This window comes from Lytechinus pictus, chromosome 5, assembly GCF_037042905.1.
Source record: "Lytechinus pictus isolate F3 Inbred chromosome 5, Lp3.0, whole genome shotgun sequence".
Lineage (NCBI taxonomy): Eukaryota > Metazoa > Echinodermata > Echinoidea > Temnopleuroida > Toxopneustidae > Lytechinus > Lytechinus pictus.
Window position 1 is genome coordinate 32,332,835 of NC_087249.1, and position 27,198 is coordinate 32,360,032.

General features: G+C 36.9%; 2 protein-coding genes across 2 annotated transcripts; one reads left to right on the forward strand and one right to left on the reverse strand.

Moving 5' to 3' along the window:
• The first annotated feature begins 90 nt into the window (after positions 1-90).
• LOC135154285 (uncharacterized) lies at positions 91-18,502 on the forward strand. Its single transcript, XM_064100270.1, has 15 exons — positions 91-429; positions 4,576-4,638; positions 5,088-5,144; positions 6,566-6,598; positions 6,933-7,025; positions 7,869-8,015; positions 9,109-9,379; positions 9,480-9,756; positions 10,482-10,718; positions 11,694-11,770; positions 11,975-12,082; positions 12,481-12,686; positions 14,092-14,160; positions 14,509-14,604; positions 14,952-18,502. The coding sequence occupies exons 1-15, from the start codon at positions 233-235 to the stop codon at positions 15,205-15,207; spliced, it is 2,187 nt and encodes a 728-aa protein (XP_063956340.1). The 5' UTR covers positions 91-232; the 3' UTR covers positions 15,208-18,502.
• LOC135154286 (spidroin-1-like) lies at positions 17,040-26,903 on the reverse strand. Its single transcript, XM_064100272.1, has 4 exons — positions 26,718-26,903; positions 21,733-22,671; positions 19,958-20,197; positions 17,040-19,007 (listed from the first exon to the last, which is right to left on the reverse strand). The coding sequence occupies exons 1-4, from the start codon at positions 26,784-26,786 to the stop codon at positions 18,735-18,737; spliced, it is 1,521 nt and encodes a 506-aa protein (XP_063956342.1). The 5' UTR covers positions 26,787-26,903; the 3' UTR covers positions 17,040-18,734.
• Positions 26,904-27,198: the final 295 nt, after the last annotated feature.

Below are 27,198 nucleotides of genomic sequence, written 5' to 3' on the forward strand. Positions count from 1 at the left end.
GTCATGCATATTGATGAATACGTCATCGCGCATGCGCAGTATCTAGAAATCCCCGTATGTGTGTAGCTGAGAAAGCAAACGTCGAACGGTGCGTGCAAGCTCAAAGCGCCGATGCCAGCCGGCTAGCGACTTGTTTACGCTTTGCACACAAGCTACCGGTTCACATCACAGTCACAGGATATTATCATCGCACGCGAAAGGATCGAATAACGGACAATAAGGATAAATTTAAATGGAAGAATTGAGGGACAACTCCAAGAAGGAATCGCTGAGAAGGTCGAGAGCTCGGTATGAAGAGAGAGAGAGAGAGAAAAGATCAAAGAGGAAGCATATAGTTTTGATGGAGAAAACTTTCCTTCAGTGGAATGAGACCAAGTCAAGGGGAGGCTTCGAAACGAGCGATGAGCTGGCGGAATCATTGCTGGCAATGTGAGTAACGTTCATGATTTAATGAGACCTTTTGTTCACATATTTATCGAATTTTCGGCGCTAATGCAGTTTCGCAACGACCAATTACCAGCACACCTCATCACCAATACTTGTTCGCGGATAGCTTGAATTTACCTAACCCAGTCCCAGGTAGCTCCCGCTCGCGAGCTCTGGGTTAGGATCATTCACCGTGCACAGCAATGTTGATAGGAACTGAAGTTAGCAACCAAATCATGCGAACATGTGGCGAACAAATTGCTAGTATGCCGCATGCGAATCTATATTCGCTGATTTGGTTGCTAACTTCATTTCATATCAACATTACTGTGCAAGATGAATCCTAACCTAGGGAGCTCCCGCCCGGGATCAGCTCAGCTTCCTGGGTCCCGTTTCTTACCACCTGGACAAGTTAGTCATGTCTTTATCCACCAACCATGGAGTTAGTTCCAATCTTACTAAATCTGTTTCACGAAAGGCTTCCAAACTAAACTACCTTGATATCGATACTATCGGTGAAAAGAGCAGACGAGACGTAGCCTTAGTCACAAAATAGCATAATTTTCAAAAAGAGAATTTATGAGAAATTATAACAAAATTGCAAACATTGACATTGTAATGACTAATGACAATGTAATGAATTGGGTATTAGGATGGGGGGTCGGATGTCCGGACAGTTTATCTTTTTGAAGCCTTCTTTTTTGTCTTTGGATTACACTAAAAATATGAATTCAATACTTGTAATCATCTTGTATTTTGTTCTTTATAATATTTCCTAACATTTTGTACTAAAAATTGATTAAACTTTGCTTGTCTTTTTTCCAAATGACTTTCTAAAATTGACCTGTCCGGACACACAACAACTGGGTATACATCTTTTGAAAATGATAGCACCTGTAAATTATGCATCATTCATACTTAGACCATGAAGACTGGAGCATTCGATTGCTGAGAAAATGGACTAATGAATAATTTATTTCATGACTAAAAAAATCACATTTGGACATTGAGATGGGTGCCCCTGGCCCTGGGATAACAAATTTTAATAGTTTACAAAAAGTAAGCCATTAACGATTTTCTTTGTAAAATGATGATAATTATACAGTATTTTATGATTCCAAACATCTTTTTTTTAAAATCATACTTTAGTGTAGATGCCGAAACTTACGATTTGACAAATTCTATGCACGAACTTTGCTCGAGGTAGACACTGACACTTGTGACTGTAGTAGTCTGTATAACTTCTAGTCAGGTCAGTGAGTATGTTGAGTGACACTGACACTGTAATGACTGTGTACTAACTAGATCTAATGTACATGTAGTACTATTGACTATAGCCTAGTATTATTCATTGACTATGTAATGACTAGTACCAGTAATACTAGGCCTAGTACAGGGTTAACCATGGAGCTCCGGCCCGCCGAGCGGTTCGGAGCCCAGGAATCATTAGTGAAATATTAGGCAGAGGGTACTCTCCAAATTTGGGTAGAATTGGGTCGCAATAGCACCCAAAATAAAACGGGAAAAAATAAATTATCCACTTAATTCAATTGTATGGATGAAGCCTGAAGGTAAATCTTGACACAGAATCCTGACATCGAGGCACATACTGGACCCTAAAAAAATAAAAGTTCTGGCTCGTGTTCATTCTCACATACTGGACCCCCCCCCCCAAAAAAAAAAAGTTCTGTCTCGTGACCATTCTCCTTTCAAAATTGAAAACAAAGTGGCCATTCGATATCGAAAATAAACGCGACATAGAGAGGTCTAACTCTAATCCTCCTTGTTTGGAATTGGTTTGTACCTCGATGTTGGGATTCTGTGTGATGATAGACCTTCATATAATCAAGGTAAATGCATAATTTATTTGTCCTCTTTTATTTGGAGTGCTATTTCTATACCCCATTCTACATGTACCCCATTTTGGAGAGTACCCAGGCCATGTCCGCCTAATATTACATGGGCGAGTCCGTGGAGCATTGTAGCCCAGTGGATTAGTCTCCGGACTTTGAAGCAGATGGTCGTGGGTTTGAATCCAAGCCATGGCGTAATTTCCTTCAGCAAGAAACTGATCCACAGTGTGCTGCACTCCACCCAGGTGAGGTAAATGGGTACCGGTAGGAAGTAATTCCTTAAGAAGCTGAGTGCGCTCTGAACGCCTAGCTTAGCCGGGTAATAAGGGAGCACCTAACAAAGTGGATATGTGCACAATATGAATACCCTATATTATTATTATATTATTTTTTATAATTTTTTTACAGACTTGACAAATTGCTAGGTTTGTAATAGGCCATAGTCTACCGAACATGTACATGTATGCTACTGAACATGTAGCTGATAGTAATAATGGTCTTAACCACCTGTCGTCTGGTGGGCATTGAGGCATTTGCCTGTAATCTAAGCTGCACTGGGAAAATCTTAAACAAATGACACATAGCTTTGGTTGAGGTTTGAGCAATGGTCAAGTCTTTAATTTTGTATGACAAAGATAAAGTTCAGTCCGGGTTCAGTCCATTTGTACATGCTCATGTACATGAAGGCTGACATGAAAATGAAATACTAAGCTCTTGGGCCCATTTCAGAACGCAACTCAGTATTCAGACGCCAACTTGACTTTCAACCAATGTGCGTGATATTTATAAATATTTTGACTTGCATTTGCAATAGATCTTTGTGCAACGTGCCCTGAATGATACAGTCTGTAAATTCGCAATTACTTTTGGGAAATTCCATTAAATATGTACATCCCACCCCCTATTTGTTGGACTTTAATGAAATTTTCTGTCTCTGATTTCTTGTTCTTTTGAGTTTTGACAGTCTATAATGCTCTCAAATGACCATGACATGGTCAGATTATGAAAGTGAATATTAATGGGGGGATGGACGTACAAAAAATTTGTTGTTGTTGTTAAAGGTCAAGTCCACCTCAGAAAAATGTTGATTTGAATCAATAGAGAAAAATCAGACAAGCACAATACTGAAAATTTCCTCAAAATTTGATGTAAAATAAGAAAGTTATGACATTTCAAAGTTTCGCTTATTTTTAACAAAATAGTTTTATGAACGAGCCAGTTACATCCAAATGAGAGAGTCGATGATGTCACTCACTCACTACTTTTGTTTTTTATTGTTTGAATTATACAATACTTCAATTTTTACGAATTTGACAATTAGGACCTCCTTGAATTCCATGTGTTCAGAGTGGAATGAAACTTCATTTCACATCACAATGAGGAGAAAATAAAAATATTTTTTATTTCAAATACATGTAATAAAATACAAAAGAAATAGTGAGTGAGTGATGTCATCAGTTCCTCATTTGCATACCCACCGAGATGTGCATACAATTGTTTTGTGAAATGAAGCGGAACTTTAAAATGCCATAACTTTCTTATTGTACATCCCATTTTGATAAAATTTTCAGTGTTACATGTATGCTTGTTGAATTTTTCTCTTTTTATTCAAATCAAGTTTTTGTTGGGGTGGACTTGTCCTTTAATTATTTTGCCACAAAAACCTTACCCAAATTGTGCAATGTAAATTTAAAAAAATACAATTTGAAATTGAATAACATAGATTAGTAGAAATTTAAGAACAGATGAGACACGTGAGAGTAAGAAAATGTTTTTTCCATGGGCTAGGCCTTGCAATAGTAAAATTCAGCACTATTGCTCAAGCATATGAGCTTCTCATACAAAAACCATTGAGAAGGAAAGGGAATACAATTACCAGTAGATGATTATCTAATTGCCTATTCAGTTGTATATCACATTGGTGTTTCAAGGTAGAAATCCTTTGATCGGTGCAAGAGCAGTGATCAATCTCTTGCAAAATTCACAGGGTTCATTTACTCTAGAGTGGCAGTGACTGAAAATTAAAGGGGGGATGGGAGAGGAGTTCTGAATATGGGTATAAACGACAAAATGTATTTACATTAAAAATAATATGTATGACTCTCAGTGGGAGGGGGGCAGAGGCTGGAAATGCCCCCCCCCCCCCCCATCTGCCAGTGTGCCAATACTTATAGATGCACTTATAAACAATAATCAGTTTGGGTTGAAAGTGGATATAGCCCCTTTTGGTATCAAGCTTTACATGTATGGTTCATGTTTTCAAAAATGAAAGATAGAATTATGTTTTTTTTTACAGGTTCATCACGCAAACGCCAGTTAAATCTGCTGAATCTGCCCATGGAACTAGAGATATGGAGATGTGAGTATTTATCACAATATTTGTTACAGTATCAACATTTGCAAATATTTGGGAACAATCGCATGTGATACATTTGTCAGGTTTAGATCTGTAGGTGGAAAATCAGGTAATCACGTTATCAAATGAAGCGCCACTCGTAAAAACAGGCTAGTGCACAGTATACATGTGAATCAATAATAGGCATGGAAGTTCATGGAACACATAAAATGGATAATTTTGCTTTACTTTTTCATCTCAGTAATTTATCTTTTTGTGAAAATAAAATTGTCACTTTTTGTGTAAGTGCTTACTTTATTATAATTGGGCATGACTTATAAAGGTATACAACAATTATTATTTTATGGATAATACCGTAGATAATAAAGTTTTTGTCTTCATAATGTTCTATATTTAACCTTTTCCTTCATGTATGAAGAAGAATTACTTTAATCTTGTTGTTATTTTAATAGGTTCCCGGTTACATCATCCACACCATTTCACCGAAAGAAAGACATTCATCTACACAGGTACATATTGTATTTGAAAATTGCTTGGAAGTAGGCATTACTGAAGTACAAGCAGGATCACTGTTCCCAAATACCTTTTTGAATCAGTTCATATATACTATCTGCAGAATGAATATCAGTGAATCTTGGAGCGGTTCTTACGTTATTATTAGAAAATTTGCTTTTGTGGACAAAGTCTACATGTACATGTAATTGCTAATTGTTTTGTCACTAGTTCATTAGTATATTTTGATACCTCCAACCTCCTTTGAGATTTGTAACTTTCTTAACCCTAAATCTCCTGTGGTATTGTGATTCTTGTCATTCCGGGGGGGGGGGGGGGGGGGACATAATGGCCCCCCTTAAGATCTCAGCCGCAGATTGCGCGATCACACCGAAAATTTGCATGATGGTAGAGAATGACATTATGTACTCATTTGGATTTCACTGAATTCATATATTTTTGTTATATGAATTATGCTAATTTTATCATGAAATCATGCTTTTTGTTCTGATTCCGTAAATAAAGCTCGTAGAATGCTATTTTTTTGGTGAAAATATTCTTTATAGCATTCCTAACAATTTTGAATGAAAAAATTCTGGTACCAAGATCAATTTCTCATGTATTTTATTTTATTTTTTAATCTGTTATGTATTTCCTTCTTTTTTTTCACTTTTTGTTTTTTCTTGTTTTTTCGATGGAAATCGTTCCAGACTTAATTCTGATCATAAACAAGGCAAAATTAATTAAGTTTAATCAGTAAAAGTAGAAATAATGATACATTTATGAAATTTGGCTAAATACACAATTTGCATTGGATTTGTACATGAAATCATGTTTATGAGCAATTTTGGGTCCAACATGCAGTTACATAATGTTGCGCAATGTCATAACCGCGTACCCGGGCGTCACAAATTTTGTCTCAAAATTTGCGCGAGACTTGAAAGTAAAAAGTCAGTGAGCGGCGAGGTCAAAATATTTCGCGCAGCAGGTATATCACGAAAATGGTCGAGGGGCCCCCCCTCGGGAGAATTAGGGTTAAATATCATGTAGCTCCACCAATGCTAGATGTTGGTGTATATGTAGTCGATTGTTTATCTTATTATTTAATATTCTTTAACAATTCATTATCGTCTATTGTTTAGAGTACTTTTCAATATTTTTAGGAAGCACAAAGTTTGGGTGTGGCATTGGTGAAAGCATCAATTTTGACATTGATTGTATTGTTGAGAAGTCAGCTGATTTTCATTAATTAAATTTTTTTCTGGGGGGGGGGGTCATCTGCTATACAGAAATAGTACACCACATACATGTACATGTATCAGCAGATGGAATATTTCTTCTTTGTATGAAGAACATACATGTAGTATAATGAGGTTGAGGATTAGTCTGTAAAATCTCTGTCATACTTTTAAAGATTTATATTTTTCTTCTCACACAGTTCCACAGCTGTCGATCCTCCCTCTGAAAATGGGTAAGCATTCATTTTTGTGCCCTATCCGCAGTACCTGTAGTGTTACCGGATAGAAGGCATCATATTCCCTGAACGTCTGTCATTCCTGTTTCTGTCCGCTACATAAATGTTTTGCTTCACACTGGTTTTGATCATGTGTGTGTATGTAGGATAGATAGGATTGTCATGACCTGATTTGATGTGGGGTCACATGCTCAAGTGTCGTGTAGGTCAGTGCAAGGACATGAATATAATTTGTATCTTAAAACATAAATAGTCGTTTGGAAAGTAAACGTGAAACCTTTTAACCTTTTATCATGCACACATAAATATGTTTTTTTTATAACTTATTCAGATCCAGTCCAACTGTGTCTGGGATTCATTCGCTGCATGAGGAGTGTGCAACAGTAGAGCTTGAAGAGCAGACACTGGTCAATCAGGGATTAGAGTAAGTTTTACCATTGTTGATTCCTATGTTCGTACACTTATATACCCAAGTAGGAAAGAAGAGCATTATTTTTAAATTTTCATGCAGTTCTTCATGATGGCAATATAGGGCTGTGTCGTGGTGCATTCAGTGTACATTTTATTTTTTTGCAATTTGATTGTGTTGCCTAACCTTGTCATTATGTTTTTCTATAGAATGAAATGTCTGGCGAAACATATCAAATAAAGGGGATATACCTTGTTAATCATGCAATATTCTGCCCCTAATAACCTGAGCAAATCCATTGACAGTATTTACTATTAGTGATGTTTTCCTGCTACCTGGTCTGTAGTTGTTAATTCATCGAAGACTGTTTGGCAGGCTTTTCAATATGAAGAATGTCCTAAAATGAATTTCTATTACATATCCTGAAAGTAAGGAGATATGCCTTCACAATGTGATGCAAGGCAAGAAAAATGTCTTACATGTCTAAAACTTTTATTGCATTCCCATTGGTTTTTAATTGAGTTTTGAGTTTTTAAAATTGGTATTGGGGTACATGTTATGCAGTAGGGTTGTATGGCATACATGTTCTTTCTTTATAATATCACAAATAACCAGAGAAGTGCACCTGTTGTGGTCAAGCTTTGTGCATAGTTGATTTTTTTTTTTTTTTGGGGGGGGGGGTTACACATGTAAGTTAATCAAAGAGCATCCATCCCATTCTTGATAAAAAAATGAAATGAATGTGCCAAAGATTAAATAAACTGAAGCTCTTGTAATATGCATTGCATTCTATTATTGATTTATCATGTTGTTTACATGAATGTGAATGTTCTGTTGATTTCATAATTTTCACAACAGTGCCAACATCAGTTATACACATGTGGCCACATCAGAGTGGTTTGATGAGGAGGAGGAGGAGGAGGAGGAATATGAAACGGCCTATGAAGCTGACAGTGACTATGAACCAGAAAGCGAATTTCAACCCGAAATTACCTTCCATGAAGGGTAAGTAGAGTTTAGTTTGCTATTTTCTGTACAAGGTAGTTTGCTACAGGAATTTTGCTTTTCTAATGGCAGTTCAACATTGAAAACTATTTCATGAATAGTGTGAAAAATAATTTGAAAATGTTCACTCTAGAGAAGTGGCCTTGCTCTAAAAAGATTGAAATTACATGTAAATGACCCTGCCCTTAGCTGACATGGTTGCATCTAATCAAGCACCAGTTTCAATTTGCTCAAAAATATTTCAGTTGGTTGAAAAACAAGGTGTGTTTAATAAACTGTAACTCTACATGATGTACATGTATGTTCCTGGGATATACATTCATGTCAGATATGGTATCTTCAGATGTCGCATGTGGAGTTCAAATGGCTGGGGCGGGGGGGGGGGGGGGGTGGGGGGTTGCCTCCTAGGCCCCCCCCCCCCCTTGAAATCTTGGCCATTGACCGTGCCAAAAATTGGCACACAGGTTGTCTTGGGCATTATCTACCAAATTGTAAAGTGATTTATTAATGCAAATTTCTAGCGATGATGCTAATTTCCTCTAAATCCATGAATGAAGAATGGTGAAGAAACACTTCATGGTGTTCTTAGCAAGTGTATGTCAAAAATATTGTGATGTCAGATCAACTTTTTATGTATTATATTTATTTTTGTAATTTCTTTTGTATTTCTTTGTTTTTCATTATTTTATTCTTTGAAATTTGTTGTTGACTCTTTTGAAACCATAATTGGCCTGAAACTAAACTATTTAGATCAGCGAAGCTGAAAATAATCATACATATATGATTCTTGGTTGAAAACACAATTCGCATTGACTTTGTACACAAAATCACGTTTTTGAGCAATTTTTGGTCTGCACTTACAAAATGTTGTTTAATATTGGAACTGCATACCCGGATGTTGCAAAATTTGTCTGAAAACTTGTGCAAGACTTGAAGGAAGAAATCCAGTGAGCGGAGCGGTCCAAAAATTTTGCGCGGCAAAAATAGTGAGCGAATCGTTGAGGGGGGGGGGCTCCAAGGAAACCCCCCACCCACCTAGATAGGGTTAAAATGAATAAATAAATCGGATTGCAACATATTGTATTTCTTTTAGACCACTCCCTAAGGACATCGATGTGATTGGTGCGGAGGAGGAGGTCTTAGGGGAGCTACCTCCACAACAGCCAGACGAACCATGTGAGGCATTCACAAGGAGTGGCCTCCATGCCAAAGTCACACCAGCACAGGCTGCAGAAACAAACTTCTGTATTGTCTCGTTGAGTAGACTCAAGAGCCTGTGTAAAGAAGTGAGGTCATCCTGCAAGTGCGGAAAAGATTTAGATGTCGAAATTACACCATCTGGCACATCTGTGCATGTCAAATGGGTAAGTATGTGTCATTCAAGCTGTATTAATTTTTTTTGGTCAAATCTACCTGATTTTCTGTGTTAAACATTTAACTTATTTTATCTTTTATTTATGACAGGTTTGCTCGGATGGCCATGTTACAAGCTGGTGTGGGCAGGAAACCCTACAAAGGTCTCATGTGGGAGACATGAAACTGGCCTCGGCTATTGTCATGACAGGCAATAATTTCAATAAGGTGAGCCTGTTAGCCAGATTCATGTCCCTGAACATGATATCTAGTTCAACTTTCTATGCACACCAGCGTAAGTACATTGCCCCGACCATCGAGAAGAAATGGGAGGAAGTGCAGGCAACTGTGTTGTCCAAACACAAGGAGGGAAGGATAGTTCTTTGTGGTAAGTAATAAATAATTATTTCAATTGTGTCATTTATGAAAGGTGACTTTTTTTGCTTCTATTTGGTTCCTTTTGTAAATTAATTAACTTGAATTCATATTTTCAGAAAATCTGTAGTTGTGTTTCTATTGTTTGTTGTTTTGAACAATGTTTTTTTTTTCTTGTAGGGACAGACAAGTAACAAATATTTAGAAATAGAATAGCATAGAATTCTGCCAGTCATGTCTAATATGTTAAAGTTTGAACAGTACAAATTTGACCAAATCAGGATCGTCATCTCCATGTACATGTACATCGATCAGGTCATACTAGGGCTTAATCTATAGCAGGTGTCAATATGATAAAACCCAACCAAACATCTTGCATAAGGATGCAGTTTACTTTGGTCAGTCAGTCGGCCACATTTTTTTCTCCCCTCTTGAAGATGTAATGGAATGCTCTTCTTTTGTATATGATCAGCTTTTGATTGATAGGTCAGTGCTGAAAATTTTGAAAGATGGTCAACAAATCATGCACTCAAAAATAGATGATCATTGAATCGAACCTAAGTAGAAAGAACAACTAACAGGTGTACTTTTCACAAGATTATTCAATAGCCAGTCCCTTTCATCTCTTCTAAACATGTAAACTGTATTTGAGTACATGTCTGTAGGGAAATGAAATGAGAAATAATGAAAATTTACTTCACATTTGTAATGCTTTCAAAATTGTTTTTTTGTGGGTAGGTGATGGTCGCAATGATTCACCAGGATTTTGTGCGCGGTACCTGACATACATTCTCATGGCACATGACACGAAAGACGTAGTTGACGTGCAGGTGGTTGAAAAGAGAGAAACCGGGGGGAAGAGCCCACTTATGGAGTTGGAGGGACTGAAGCGGGGTCTTCACAAACTTGAACAAGAAGGGGTGCAGATTGATGAACTGGTGACCGATGCTCATCCTTCAATTACCCGCTATATGAGTATGTAATTTTTATATTACTTAATAACATTGCATGGACAGGCGTGACAGAATTCTGTCGTAGTGCCATAATGACTACCCATTTTACCACACTTTTATTTATAATTTGATCCTACAAATTATGTTGCACATTTTGGCTTTCTTGACTGTCTCATAATGAATGAGGTATAAATTAAGTTTCTCCCATCACTGCATATTTCAAATCCATTGAAACAATGTCCATATGGAACTTGTAAGTTTACTTTTACTACATCAGTTAAACCATCTTCATATTTTTTCTATTTTAGAAAAATCTTGAATAGGAATTTGAAAGCTAAAGCTTGTCATGATTAATTGTTAATCTGGGTTCCGTAACACAAAGGTTAGCGATTAATCGCTAATTTGATAGACGAAGGGGGTGTTGCAAGAAAATATTTGCGATCAATTACTAATATTATGTTCCAATTTTACAACTGATAGATCAATGTTAGCTGTAGCAAATCAGATTAAGATTCTTGGTTCAAGGAGAAGATTGGCAATCAATTACTAATTTGCAATTAACTACAAGACATATGATTGATCTAGGGACCAAAAATAGATTGCATTTGATAGTCTGATTGGTTCCTAGTCAGTCTGTTAAGCAAAATTCTGATAGGCTATTTTATTTAGTGATTAATCGCTAACCTTTGTGTTACGGGGTCATGGACATTAAAACTTTATGTTTCAACTTTGAGAAAGCACTAACATGATGCAATGTATGGTAATATTTGTTGAATATGCAGTTACAATAATGTGGTGACCTTCATCTAAAGACACAACGTAGTTGGACACCATTTCCTTGTACAGTACCCCTTCATTTTTGTCCATCGTATATGTCCAGCCTTGTTACTACAACTTTGGCTACTAATTTAGTTCTTTGATAAATGAAGATTGGGCAACTGATTTCCATTCAAAATTCTATGATAAGTAATAGTTTTTTTTTTAATTCTAAAAACAGGAGAGAAAAGGCCCACCATTCGTCATTCCTGGGATGTATGGCATGCTGGGAAAAATCTTGGGAAGAAGCTAACCAAGGTAAGCAGAGAGAACAAACATGGAATTTCAATTGATGATTTATAAATTTTTGTATTATTTTTCAAAGTTTTTCATATTTGATGTTTTTCTTATGAATTGAAAATTTGAGTGTAAGTTATCACTAACAATTGTGTTTGTTCCTGTTATTAGGGGATTATGCAATGTTAAGGAATTCTATAACATTCATTTTGTCTTCATTTGCAGGCAGCAGGCAAGGTATCAACATGTGCACTATTGTATTGGGTGAGGCATGTCGTGTTTCACTTTTGGTGGTGCGCAGAGACATGTGGCAGGAGCAGTCGAGCATTTCTTGTAAGTTTGACGTTCCAACTTGTGAAAAGAAAGTATTGTTCCCCCCTCATTGAGAAAAATGCTGATTGGTCTACACCCGCTTTATATACATTGCATTTGCTCTCCTATCCCGCATATCTAATCCTAGTTTATTTAAAATCAATTAGTCTACTTTTCATTTACACTTGTGGTCTAATAACCATTTAGGCTTGAGCCCATTCACTATGTTTCCAGATTAGGCTAGAGCATTTTTATACTCTCTTGGCCTCATGTGTATAACCCATGTATTATTGGAGTATCAGAGATTACACCCCCCCCCCCCCCCCCCCCCCCCTGTTGAAGTTCAGGTTGAAGTTCAGCAGGAGCGGGTCAGTGAAATTTTTAATTTTCAAGTCTTAATTTTTTTTTTCTTTCTTCAGGCCAAATGGAGAGGACTGACCCATCATGTAACTGACAAGCATGAGTGGGTGTCTGGCTTGGATGAAGGCACAGTGACCTGCAGTCATGAGGAGTTACCTGAGAGGGAGGAATGGTTGCAAGCAGGATCTCCTCCACATCGTGCATTGGTAGAGTTATGCTATGAGAAGCGGTTTTTGTCAAACATTGAGCGATATGTGACATTTAGGTGAGTTATTTAATTTCCACAAAAGAACATTCTAACATTCTTTTCAAGTGTTCATTCCTCAATACGCCTCATAGCTTACAGTATGTCTGGAACTTTCATACTCTTGATGGTATGGCTTTAGGAGTTGTTTTCTCATTAAAGTGGTCAGCGATGATGAATAATAGTCAATGCTGACGAAATAGTTTTGATTGGTTGACTGGTTTGTGACTGTTTATATAGAAGCTTTCAAAATGAGAACTACTTGTCTATGCTGACAGCTTATCAAAGTGGTCTTCAGAAGAGCAATTGGTGACATTGTACGTTTCCTCATTCATGAAAAGTCTGCGAACTGTTCTGGTTGCTGAAGGCGATTGCCAGAGGCATTATGTCACATTTAAATTCTAAGAATAATTAAAGAATCTTTTGACTGATCAACTTCAAACTTGGTTGAAGTATATATGTATATATAGAAGTAATGGTCTGCTTATTTTTAGATGTTGTGGGTTCAAAGGTAACAGAAATCATTACCAGAAAGTATCTTCAACTCACGATAACTTTCTATTTGAAGGCTCAACTTGTCCGTTTGTGCAAATGGGAACAGCAATGATCACGTTAGAATTTGTGTTGAAATGAAAATAAATAATTCTTGTCATGACTGAATACCCCAACTTGAATCTTATGTGCATATAAGAGGGACACTGTTTTTATTTTACCTTACCACTCATGGGATGGAACACCCTATCGGCAAATGCTGTTCATCATGAAATCGAAGATCAAAGGCGTATTATCATACACATTGAAATACTTTGTTCTTGGGATAGCGAACTGTTTTCTTGGTTCATTTATGCATTTTGGAAATGGATTTTGGGGGTACGTCAAAATTATAATTTAGTAAGGAAACTAACTTTGACAATTAATTGCTTATGTATTCTCCAATATATAGACTTCCCCAAACATCAAAGGTTACTGTTGTAAGAACAAAACGGACAATTCAAGTAACTGCATGGATTTATAATTCTATTCTTATTTATTGCATGTGCTGAAAAATATACCAAAGATGGTCTCCATACTTACATTTGGATTTTGATTGTATGTGCTTTTCATTATACGTATAATGGTATCACGATCAGTGTCCGACCATCTGTCTGTCCGTTAACTTTTCCTTGTAAACGCGATAACTTCAGTTCAACTGAACCTAGGCTCATATAATTTGGTGTGTATGATGCTAGCATAGATCCCAGGAATTCTATTGATTTTGAGGTCAGACAGTTAAAGGTGAAGTCGCCTCTTTCCACTTTTCTTGCTTGACCGATAAATCCTTTTTGCGTGTTACAGGCAGGTGCATTATATACATGTACTTGCCTTAGCGACTCTCTTTGTTAAATAAATATTTCATACATGTTTTTTGGTATTTATGTCCTCCCAGGCACACTTCCACCATTGAAAGCCTGAACAATCACATTCTTATGTATGCTTCAAAGCGATATTCATTTGGGTAAGTAGACATTTTTGTATAAAATTTACATTGTATCTGAATTTTTTATTTTTCAATTTAGAAGAACAAATAAAAAAAAAAGGTTCAGTTTGGGTCATAAGAATAAGATGTTTTCTTTACTTACAGGTGAATAGCAAAAAAATCAATGAAGAAAGATTGGATTTGCTTAGTAAATCTCTTGTTTTATTGTATGTACATTTACAATTAAATATCACAAATTTTGGCCCCTTCCTAATATTTTACACTCTAGATGATCCTGTTTTTCGTTTTTACAATTGCCCAATGCATTGAACCTCATAAGTATACCAGTTAGTGTGACATATTTATGTGATCTATTTTCACTTTCAGGTATCGTGCATTTCGGGCACGAAACTTTATGGCAGTCATTGATTACCAAGCCCACAAGGATAGACCTTACAAGAAGGATGCAAATGGCGAAAAAAAGTAAGTACAAAGTTACTCTGTCATAGTCATAGGAAGTAATGGTACATTTTGAGCATATAAATGTAGGGGAAGGTGGGGTAAATACTCCGGCCTAGATAGGGTTAAATACAGGTGAAAAATATTTCAAAAGAATCCGATTTTTAAGGCTAGGTACTCATTTCTACAAGATCATTAATCATATCAATTCCAACATGCAAAAAAGCAAAGTGTCACAACTTACCCCGCCTTCCCCTTACCTATTCCTCATTGTCTTCCACACCTTATTATCATGTAAACTCTCCTTATATTCCTTTTATTAGTGTGAAGGTATCCTAACATTTACCTTATTTCATATTTCCAATTAACAGGCACCAAATCAGATGGTCCAAACATGCAAGGCAGTATGTAGCCGTTGGTGTAAAAGAGGCAAAAACCTACCCCTACCTGAGAGAAATGATGGAGGAAATCTTCATCATGCGCGCAAATGATCCTCTGCCACTCTCCTCTCCTATCGAGATGCTGGAAACTGATCCACGCCGTATAAGGCCACGACTTGAAACAGCAATGCCTCTACCCAATGTTCAAGAAATTTTGGAGAGAAGGAGGAGTAGATTTGCCGTATGAACTTTTCAGGAACGTGACCATCTCGGACCCATTGTTGGAATCATTCCAAAATAAGTTGCAAAATGGAAACGAAGCTAAATGTTGGTTTTCTTTCATCCAATCTGAGACGCTTGCAATTTTCTTTCCTGATTGTAAACCAGTTCATATAATCCAGAAATGAACTTATTTGGATTTTCTAAACCCAAAATACTGGACCAGTCACCATAAGGAACACAATGATACATGCAGTTGTGCACAAATGTATAAAATTGTCTTGGTAAAAAAAAATCACTATATAAGGATTTCAACTTGTTGGAATAGTTGACTGTATTGCATAGCTGATATTAATTTTCTTTTTCCTTTTTGAGTAAGTTGTAAAACATAATTTAAATGAAACCATATGGACAACAGCTGAAATCAGTTTTTTATTCATGACTCCATCTACTTGAAGCGGTTGGCAGAGGCACTAATCTTTGAGGGCGTTTGTCCTTTGTAGTTCCATTTTCATGATAACATCTGACGGGTCAGTGTCTGACTTAGTCAAAGTTTACATGTAGGAGTGACAATTTGAGTAGTGTTTCGGATCATGTGATGTAATTTACAGAGGTCATTGCATACATTTGAATATCTCACTGTCATGATATTGATTGAAGGACTTTTGGGATCCAATTCAAATTTACATTGTGTACATATTGCAATGATAATGATGTGATTAGCTTTTAATGACACAGAGGTCATAATGTAGTGCTCAAAGAATATATCTTTTTGCAATAGCTAAAGAACATTTTTAGTATGTGTGCACATAGGAGGACAAAGATCTGAAAGACTTTTCTGTCATAAGGTCAAAGGTCACAGGGTCTTCTATCTTTCTCGTAATGAATGATGTTCTGAGTGATCAACAGCAAACATGGTTCAAGTATTCTTGCACTTTTCAAGGTATTGTTGATTTTATCTTCCTATCTTATCCATAATAGGGAGAAAATTATCACCAAAATTGTTTTTGTGAAGATGGCCATTTGTAAGTTCCATACCAATAGGTCGTTGCAAGAAACATTGCAAGCCACGTTCTAGCAGCACAAATTAAATTGGTGATCGATTTGAAACTCTGCTTTTGTGCCATGAAATCTTTTGTGCAATGAAGACGATACCCCCCCCCCCCCCTTTTTTTTTTTTTTCGTTTCATTTTCCTTGGTATTAGGACAATTCTATTATCACAAACTTTGGTTGAATGAAATCAACCACTTGTAATTTCCACTTTAAATTTTGTCATTTAATGTAGATAATACTCCTATCTCCCCCCATTTCACGGTATTGTTGGTTATCCTACTTTTGAAAGAACAACAATACCATTATTACATATAGAGTACCAAAGACTCATGTCGTCAATTTTCCTGTTTTGCATGTCAGCATTTTTTACACATTTTGGTATAGCATGATTAAAAAACCCCTATAAGCCAAAGTTGGTGGGATTGGTTCATGGGGCCTTAAGATATGAGGTCTTATCTTCGAGCCCATGGACTGATTCCCACCAAATCGGCTAATAGGCATTTTTCACATGCTCTACCAAAATATGGTATCGAATTCGATGAAAGCCAAGTTTTTTGTGACATCACTTGGGTACTCTATTTCATTGAAGAAAATAATTTGTATTGTCCACACAAGTTGCTCAAAATCAACTTTAGAACTGCTGTAAATTGCAACACACCATCCTTGCAACGGCCCATTAACTTTTTTCACTCAATGAAGATGTAAATATCCCCCACTGCCTTCTCTACATTTTCTTTTAAACTCTTTCCTTTTCTTGTAACCATGATATGCAAATTACCAGAGACTACACCACTCACACGTTTTATCGGGGAAGATCAACAAATATCTTTGGTTTGGTTTAATGAAGAATAACATATCAAATATAGGAAACATGCAAAAGTAAATATTACAATTTTTATTTTCAAAAGTCCAAGGAATTTGTAGACCAGTGGGGTGTTTCACAAAGATCTTTTAAAAGTAAGATTTTTAGAGTTGCACTTAAATTTCCAAATGCATGCATTATAAAAAGTATCACATGGTCAAGTCATGTTATGAAAGATGACATGCTCTACTGCATATCAATTAATCAATTAGATTGCGTGTCACACTCGACTCCTTGTGAAAATAAACTCCAAAACATCTATTGGAAAATTGATTTGATCTTGTCGCACTTATTCCAGTCGTTCAAAGTACAGTATATGTTCTTATTTTGCCGCACTTATTCCAGTCGTTCAAAGTACAGTATATTTTCTTATTTTGTGACAAGCTGGATATCAAATCCTGTTTATTTCTGTTATTCTCAGTTTTATGTTGTCCCTTTTGTCACCAGCAATATTTTGAGAAGGAAATAATTCTACGACCAAAAAATAATGTTCCTCTTTAGAATAGCTGTACAGTATTTGTCCTATGATTATTTTTACATGACATTGCAAACTCATAAATATAAGCAGAAGCCAGTATTACAACTGAACCCAAACCGTTCAACCATTAGAAGAACATAAGTTTGTTCATGCTTTTATATGAGGCACCTGTGGTGTAACTTGCCTACATCGCCAAAAGAAAGTTGTTGTTTTTTTCTTTCAAAGGACATGATTTTATGATCATGGCATTCTTTATACATATAATCGAGGTACAAATAAATGTTTAGAAATAAAACTACATGAAAAAATAATGGTCCTCAGTTGCATATTGTATAATCATTCGTATAAATCCTTTCACTGATACATTTTACAGTTTGTCTCTATTTTCTCTCAATCAGAAACGGTTACCTTTTATCATTACAACTTTCATGCTTATACAATGTACGAGTATGTTTTCAACTAAGGTTGCATGTCAAAATAAGGTCCATCAATGAATGTAACTTTAATTGCATTGATCTACAGTTACAATGTGCATATACATGAACAAAATATATCTATATCTTGTCAGTTGCTATAATGTAATGACATGGCAATGTAATTAAGTAAGCTACTTCAATATGGTGTATCTGATCAATATGTCGTAAGAATCAAACATATACCATGGAAAATGACATAGAACATGTGCACCTTATAATGTCTAAAACAACTCATTTTTATCTTGTGAAAATAACCGGTCAGCCTGGAAACTGGGCACCATGGGAGATAACTGTATCTTTGTTACCACACAGTTGAAGTAGTTTCAAAGAGAAAAGTGGTGTGTGTTGTCAGTGGTTCATTTATATATCACCCCTGATGCGTATGTAACTTGTCAAACAGAATAAATCGTAGTGATGTAATTTCTTCTTACATCCCATCTTGATGAAATTGAATTTTTTTGTGTTTGATTGATTTTTGTTATAATCCGACCCGGTGTTAGGGTGAACTTTTCCTTTTGATAACATTATAAAAATATTTTACTTCTTGCGTTTGAATAGAGCTTTAAAAGAGAATGAAATTTTGGAAACAAGTTAGCCAGTGCGAAAACAAACAAAATCTAAGACACTAATCAATAAGAGTTTCTATTGAACTACAGAAGTTAAACTGAAGATGAGGAATACCGAGCTAAACAAATCTTCCTGGGATGAATCCAGTGTACTGATCATTAGGGGATGGGTATCTCTCATGAATCTTGTCCGAACAGCAGCTCGGGACAACTCTTCTATTACCCCTTCCCAATGTCCCATGCTGCCAAAAAATTACAGACCTATAGGCCGAGTGCCTCATGGATTTATTGGCCTGGCCTGGTTCCTCAGCTGCCACAAGAAGGTTGTAGGCATCGTTCCACATTGCCCTCTGGAGTGCCAGGTTTGCCTCATCTATTATGAGAGCAAAGGTCTGAAAGGAAAGCAATAACAAGAAATAAAATATTTGATAAAATTTGTATTTTTTTGTAACAAAATTCTTTTAAAAAGACTTATCTGAAAATAACAATGAATGTAATACAGAAGGTGTAAATTTAATTTTCAGCCATGAGTTATGCTATTGAAAATCATTACATCATGCTAACAAATTTTTGAATAATCATCTTTGAAAAAAACACAATTTAGATCTTGATTTGATACAAATGTAAGAAAGAAATTAAAATGTTTGTGTAAAAGAAGAGAAAAAACACCAAGGTATTGTTGGATGTTGGGCAAAGTCACACAAGGACTAAGAAAAGGATGTTTGATTCAAAGTGGGATAACAGATATTATATGACACCAAGATATTCCTTGTCATTTGATTGGTTGTTCAATATCGATCATTCAGCCCATTTTACAATGATGTCATCAACCGTGCAATTTTGGATCCATACAAGTTTGTCCATTGCACGCCACCGAGCCACCCATGCATAAGTGTATACGTGATAGTCAACAGACCGAGCTCGCACAGCATAAGCATATTTTGCACATTTTGCATCAACATATGAAAAACAATCTATTTAAGGTGTCATATAAACCAAATAATGAATGTTCTTTTCATTCGTGCAATGGACAGAATACTTCATATGGTGAAATATGAAATGAATGATCCACTCAATTCGGCTTCACCTCGTTGAATGGATCATTTCATCTTTCACCTCCTAAAGTATTCTGTCCATTGCACTCATAAATATTCATTATTTGTGTACTATGTACATCTCAAAATGTGCATTTGGTTAAACATCTGAGAATAGTTGCCTATTCAATTGTGAAGAAATGTGGTCTTTCAAATCCCTTGTGCAGGACATATGAATTTATTTTGGATTTGTTTGCTTAAAACATTCCCATCCTAATACGATTCTCCATCAAGTGAAGTTGACTTACACCATGTCTTGTGAGGCACTCATTAGGTGTGTATCCGCAACACACATTCTCCCGATCTGTAGGCTTCACTGTGCAATTGTTGCACACACACCATGATGGGATGTCTCGTTGTGTTTCACCTGGGGATGGGGGTGTTGCCTGGCCCTGGTTCATTAAATCTATGATAAGCCCTGGCTCCCTCTCCACTTGCCTTATGACGAGGTCCTCCAATTGTTCCCTCGTCATATCTCTTACTTTCACCTAAAAAAAGCAGAATGAAAGGGAAATATTGTGATATAAGTCTGCATGATCCCAATTGAATATTTTTTTTTCCTCATTTGACAAAATAAATATTTCCAACCGGTATATACATCACTGAAAATTCACTTATGCAAGTATCATGTCAAGTTTGTGTGGGCCTACATGTTTCTTTTATATTTGTAAAATAGTGAAAGTCTGCAGGAGAACCAAGAAAGTGGTTAGGACATGGACGACATGATGAAAATGGATAGCAAGAGGATGGTATCTGAGCCAAAAGTGATTTTATAAGCTCAAGTGGTCTCTAAAGCACATGCTCCGTCCTTAGAATTTGAAGAAAAATATGAAAAAATGAAATCATTTCTTAAAGGTCAAGTCCACCTCCGAAAATTTTTTATTTGAATCAATAGAGAAAAATCAGACAAGCACAATGCTGGAAATTTCATCAAAATCGGATGTAAAATAAGAAAGTTATGACATTTCAAAGTTTCGCTTATTTTAAAAAAAATAGTTATATGAACAAACCAGTTACAGTTACACCCACATGAGAGAGTTAATGATGTCACTCACTCTTTCTTTTGTTTTTTATTGTTTGAATTATACAATACTTCAATTTTTACGAATTTGACAATTAGAACATCCTTGCCTGAAGCAAAAAATGTTAAAATAATGAAATTCCCTGTGTTTAGGAAGGAAAGAATTTTCATTTCACATGACAATGAGGAGATAATTAAAATATTTCATATTTCATATCATAAAATACAAAAGAAATAGTGAGTGATGTCATTAGTTCCTCATTTGCACACCCACCGAGATGTGTATATAACTGTTTTGTGAAATGAAGCAAAACTTTAAAATGCAATAACTCTTATTTTACATCCGATTTTGATGAAATTTTCAGTGATATGCTTGTTGAATTTTTTTCTTTTTTTTTCTCAAATCAAGTTTTTGTTGGGGTGGACTTGTCCTTTAATGAATTTCAACATCATTGCTTACACAGACTAGGTAAAAACTGTTTTTAACAAAATTCCTTTCTAGAAATACTTTAATTGCTCTTATTGAGGGTCTGCATCTATATCTATATAATATAGATGCAGAAGATTATGTCTCCTCACAGCGTTTCTATTAAGTCTTCTTTTGTTTCTACATTATGACACTGACGCATAACTGTATATATATATATATATGTATGTATATACATACGTATATATATATTTTTTATTTTTTTCTCCCCATAAATGACATATTTGGGGGGGATATAAAAAAAACCCACATAATTGGAAAAATTGGCATTAGACCGAATGAAAATAAACCGACATGGATTACCCCCCCCCCCCCTCCTTCCCCTGCAAAAACATGTTTTTAACTTTTTGGGGCTTCTTTTCACAACTTTCCACTTGAATCTATATCTTGGAGAAGCAACAAGTAGGGATTTATGACTCCATTTTGCAGTTTTGAATTATTATGATCCCTTTCGTTTTACAAAACAAAGAGTCCTGAGGTGTATAGAACTATTTATGTCGAATTATGTAACAAACCTTCAATCTTTCACGACGATCTTGACGCAGACCTTCAATTCGAGCAACCTCGGCATCATGTCCTCCTCCTCCTCCACGTCGACCACGGCCTCTGCCTCGGCCTCTGCCTCGTCCTCTGCCTCGTCCTCGGCCCTGTCCTCTGCCTTCACGTTCAATGGGGCCCTCTCCACCATCTCCTTGGTTGCTGCTGCCTCCTTCTACACTATCTTCTGCATAGCCACTACCAATTCCTCCAAGTCCTTGTCCAGTTCTAGAACCTCTGCCTCTACGCCCAACTTGAGACACTCTACCTCTCCTTCCTCTGTTTCCTCCTCCAATTTGTCCTTCTTTGCTGGTGCCTTCGCCTCTTCCTCTGCCCATGGCTTCTGTTCCAACCTGTCCTCTGCTGGTTCCTGCACCTCTTCCTCTGCCTATGGATTCTCTTCCAACCTGTCCTTCTTTGCTGGTTCCTGCACCTCTTCCTCTGCCCATGGCTTCTGTTCCAACCTGTCCTCTGCTGGTTCCTGCACCTCTTCCTCTGCCTATGGATTCTCTTCCAACCTGTCCTTCTTTGCTGGTTCCTGCACCTCTTCCTCTGCCTATGGATTCTCTTCCAACCTGTCCTTCTTTGCTGGTTCCTGCACCTCTTCCTCTGCCTATGGATTCTCTTCCAACCTGTCCTTTACTGGTTCCTGTGCCTCTTCCTCTGCCAGTGCCTGTTACAATGCTTACTCTTTTTCCTACCCGTCCTTTGCTGCCTCCTCTGGGTCTTCCTTTCCCTCTGCCTCCTTGACCACCTCTGGATGATTTACCAGTACCTTCTCCAACGTGACCTTCGCTGCTTTCTCCATGGCCTTGTTCTTTGTCCCTCCCTACTCGCCTACCTGCTTGCAGTCTGTGGGTACCTCCTTCCTCTCCTATATTTTCGTGTGATTCGGCTGGGTCTGATATATCACTGAGCTGTAAAACGACAAACAAAAATATGATTTCACAACAGCTATATATACATAGATAAACTTTGCCAAAACATGCAATGAAATACAATGGTTAACACGGTATTGCTTGACCAAAAAAATTCCCCCCCCCCCCTTCCAATTGGTCAATTCTACCCCAGCAAAAAATTGATTTGAATCAACACAAACAAATCAAACAAGCATAATGCTGAAATTTTCTTTGAAATTTGATATGAAATAAGTTATAACATTTTGAAGTTCCACTTATTTATATAAACAACACACTTATATGCACAAAACTAAGTGATATGCAAATGAGAGAGTTGGTGATGTCCCTTACTATTTCTTTGGGATTTTATCGCTTGAATTATTCAATAGTTTAATTTTTTAAGATTAGACAATAATGACCAATTTGACTGGAACAAAAATTATTGTTTCACATGTTCAGGGAGGAATACAAACTTTTTTCATATGACAACTAGACAATAATAAAGTACAAAATACATGTAAATAGAAATGTCATCAGTCCTCTCATTTGGATCCCAACCAGGATGTGCATATCTGTTGTGTACATTTTAGTCAAACTCTATAATGTTGTTTCTTTTATTTTACGTCTAATTCTGATGAAATTTTCAGCATTATGTGAGTTGAATTTTTCTCTTCATTTAATGAATTCAATTAATCAACTTTTGGTTGGGGTGGACTTGTCCGTTAATCAAAACCCGACGATTCCTGTACAAAGTCTATAGAAAATGCAGAATTCAGAAGTCATAAAGAGTGAATTTAAGAACAACTGGGGATCCTTTCCGATCCTTTCTTGTGGTCAATGATATTCATGGATAACCAGTCATTCTTAAAGTCACTCTTCACGAACAAACAACTTTATAAAGCACCCACCAGCCATGGTTGTAGACTAAAAATTTTGGATGGTGTTTCTGGGAGCTTGAAATGTTTTCAGCATACTGCATTGGTTTATTTAATACAATGTATTAGTAAATGACCTATCGTGGGCAGCATTATGCGTAAAATACTACTTTTGACGTGACCAAGTAGCTAGTCTCCCCCCCTTCCTCCCACCCTCAAAAAATATTGTTTTATCAAATACTAGTAACCAATCATCTCCCTGCATAACATCCATCAGGTGATGATGGGTGTTTTACTTGAAGATGAGGGTATGTTACAACACATTTTGGTAAATTACCAAAATATGCCATTTACACAAACGTTATGTAACTATTTCATGGCACAATTTGGTAACTGCAAAAAGTGCTGATAGTGCACCTATGCCTAAAGGGTTTTTATGTTACTAGTACCAAATTGTGGAGGATGTGCCAGCTTTGTGGCATAATATAAATAATTATGGTATCGGGTTTGAGGCCTTCCCCCCAAAACAAACAAAGAATAATAATAAAATAATGACTGTGTCGAGGTATCAGGCGCTGTGTTGTAATGGTAATGACATAAAATAAAAGAATTAATGTCATCACATAATGTTTCTCACTGAGATCATCGCTGTTAACCCCATGGGTATTTTTTGTCATTGAGAATGAAGCTTTGATTTGGCAGGGGTAGTATTTATCTGTGTTTGAGTGGGGGGGGGGGGGATTTGCCTCTACATCCAACGCCATTTTGTCAATTGACCATGTAGTCTAATGCCTTTTAGTCAAATATCATTTTTGTTGAATAGTACTTTGTCCTATATAAGCAGTTGGTCTAAGAGAGCGACTTCGTCCAAGAGCCATTTCGCCTAAATGCCACTTTGTTCAATGGATATTTTGTCCAATAGCCAGTACAGGTACCCACTTGATCCAATTGACAGTTTTTCCAATACCCATTTGGTCCAATTCTCACTTGGTATAAAAACGTTAATGGGGGCAATTGCACCAAGTGGGTATTGGATCAAGTCCGACCAAATGGACATTGGACTAAAGGATATTGGACGAAATGGCTATTGAGATTTAAATGAAATTTGACCAAAGATTAGTCCAAGGTTATTGGACGAAATGGCATACAACATTCTTGCCATAATCCGACCAAGTGGGTATTGGACCGTGCAGATCTTAGATCAACTGGTGGTGAGACAAAAGTAATGGTAGAACAAGTGGGTTTAGGCGATGTGGTTACCAAAATGTGTTGTAACATTGTGGCGGCACATTTTGACAACTGCACATTCAGATAAATTACCAAATTGTGCCACAACAGGGTATGCGATAAGGGAATAAAAATTGAGAAAGGGATGACTTTCATTGAGCTTCATTTATGAGCCCAAGGGCGTAACAGTGGTTGGTGGTGGGGGGGTGGTCAAAAACCACAAATTTCCCTGTCATAGGTGAACAGGATTTTTAATGGTTGTATAATGCAAGCTTTGGGACAAAGCTCTAGGCGGAAGTAGCATGATGTAAAAAGAAATGAGGACAGCATAGCGCATTGGGGAAAGGTTTTCATAATAAAAGTCCCAAGCAAGCAGAGTGAGCTTGACGATTTATCAACTTAGTAGAAAGTAGTATCACAAACAGTTGTTTTTGTGAATTCGAATGAGATACAGGAACAGTAAACATCTAGTTTTAATGTTTAGGCCCTAACTTTACTCCTTTTCCTTGTCCTGTTCTGTTGAGATGGGAGAACAAATGAAATGTATCGTACGGACCAGGGGCCGCGGAACCGGGGGGGCTTCAGCCCCCCCCCACTTTTTTCCAAAACCGTGTACAAAAACGTAAAAATGACCATATGATTGTGATTTTTAGCATGGTCGGCCCCCCACTTTGAAAACCGTTCCGCGGCCCCTGCGGACTACGGTACTCACGCAGTCTCACTCTCGAGTCAGACTCATCTTCTCATAATCATCTCGCCAGAACTAATGTTGTTAGATACCGTAAGGGCACTAGTATTCAACCCGTTTGGAGAGTTTTCTCAAATACCATATAGAATTTACCTGATTTTTAGACCCGTCTTATTTCCAAGAGCTAATGCTGGTTATTCTTTTTCCGTCGACTGTGTGCACTGGGCAATCGAATTATACGGCGATGGTTTTTGGCACTAGTATTCAATCTGTCCGCAGTAGTATTCAACCTAGCGATGAAAGATGACCCGGTCTCTCAATCTGCCCTTGTCCCATCCGACTATGGACTAGACCATTTGAGATGAGACCAAACAGGGAATTAATCAAAGCCAGAGGCTTACATAGATCTAGATCTAATTTAGCAATCTAAACCATTTTGAGATTCGCTATCTATCCTCACAAACGTTAGGTTGAATACTAGTGCCATTCAAAGGCCATAGCCGCATAATTCGATCCTCCGCGCAAATAGTCGACAGATTGATCAATAAAATACCGACAACAGATTACCCTGGAAATAACAAAGGTATGAAATCAAGATAAATTCCCTATTTATAAGTATTTGGGGGAATATTTCAAAATCCTTGAAATATGCCGAGTTGAATAGTAGTACTATAGACTTATACTAAGTGCATGCCCATACGGTATACTACTACTAGTAGTAGGATGGGGGGGGGTGGTGGGGTGTCCGGACACTTAATATTTTTGAAGCCTTCTTTTTTGTCTTTGGATTACACTAAAAATACGAATTCAATAGTTGTAATCATCTTCTGTTTTGTTCTCTATAATATTACCTAACATTTCGTACAAAACATTTTATGAAACTTTGCTTGTAAATTTTTCCAAATGACTTTCTAAAACTGATCGTCCGGACACACAACCTGTCCGGACACACAACAACTGGGTATACTAGCCTAGCCCTAGGCCAGATCTAAGTAAATATATCTAAGGCAAGCCTTTTTTTTAATATGACATTTCGATGACGACCTACATCATTCCCATGGCCCAGCCACAAATAAATAAATCTTACACGTTTATTATCACGGAGATGTGACTCTTGTCTTGTGAGGGTACATCACATTTTGATTAGGCCGCTGTAGCCTGTAGCAGTCGTCCGATCCACAGACCCTACCGCCCGCACCAGTACGGTACCGGTATTGGGACAGCCATGCAGACATCAGAACCCATCATCAGAAAAAAGAAAGAAATAAACTTACCTCTTCCTCTTCAAAATACGCATATCGCTGGTATACATCTTCTTCAATGTCTGAGAATGACGAATCCATTATGATATGACTTTTATTTTAGACCTAGATCTATCTAACTTGTAGAGATATCAAATGCCTGTTGAGGCGAATCATCTGATGAAAAGATCAAAACTTTTACAGAGTTGAATTGAAACCACCATCTGTACACACAAAAGTACACGTACGAGCTGTTGATTTGTGCAAAGTACGTGAGTATAGTCTACACATATAGACCGAATAGTGCGTGTATGCGAGTATCGATGCACGTTTTGGAATTTTAATTCACAAGCAGATGATGAGCAAAGAAAATTGAGGGATGGGGCAGACATGACGTACTCGGCAAGATTTCAACAACAACAAAAAACAGTGACAAAATAGCTATTAATTTTGCAGCCCTGCAAGGAAACTTGCATCTCGATTTTTAATAATGAGAAGTTCAGTATTGCTCAGC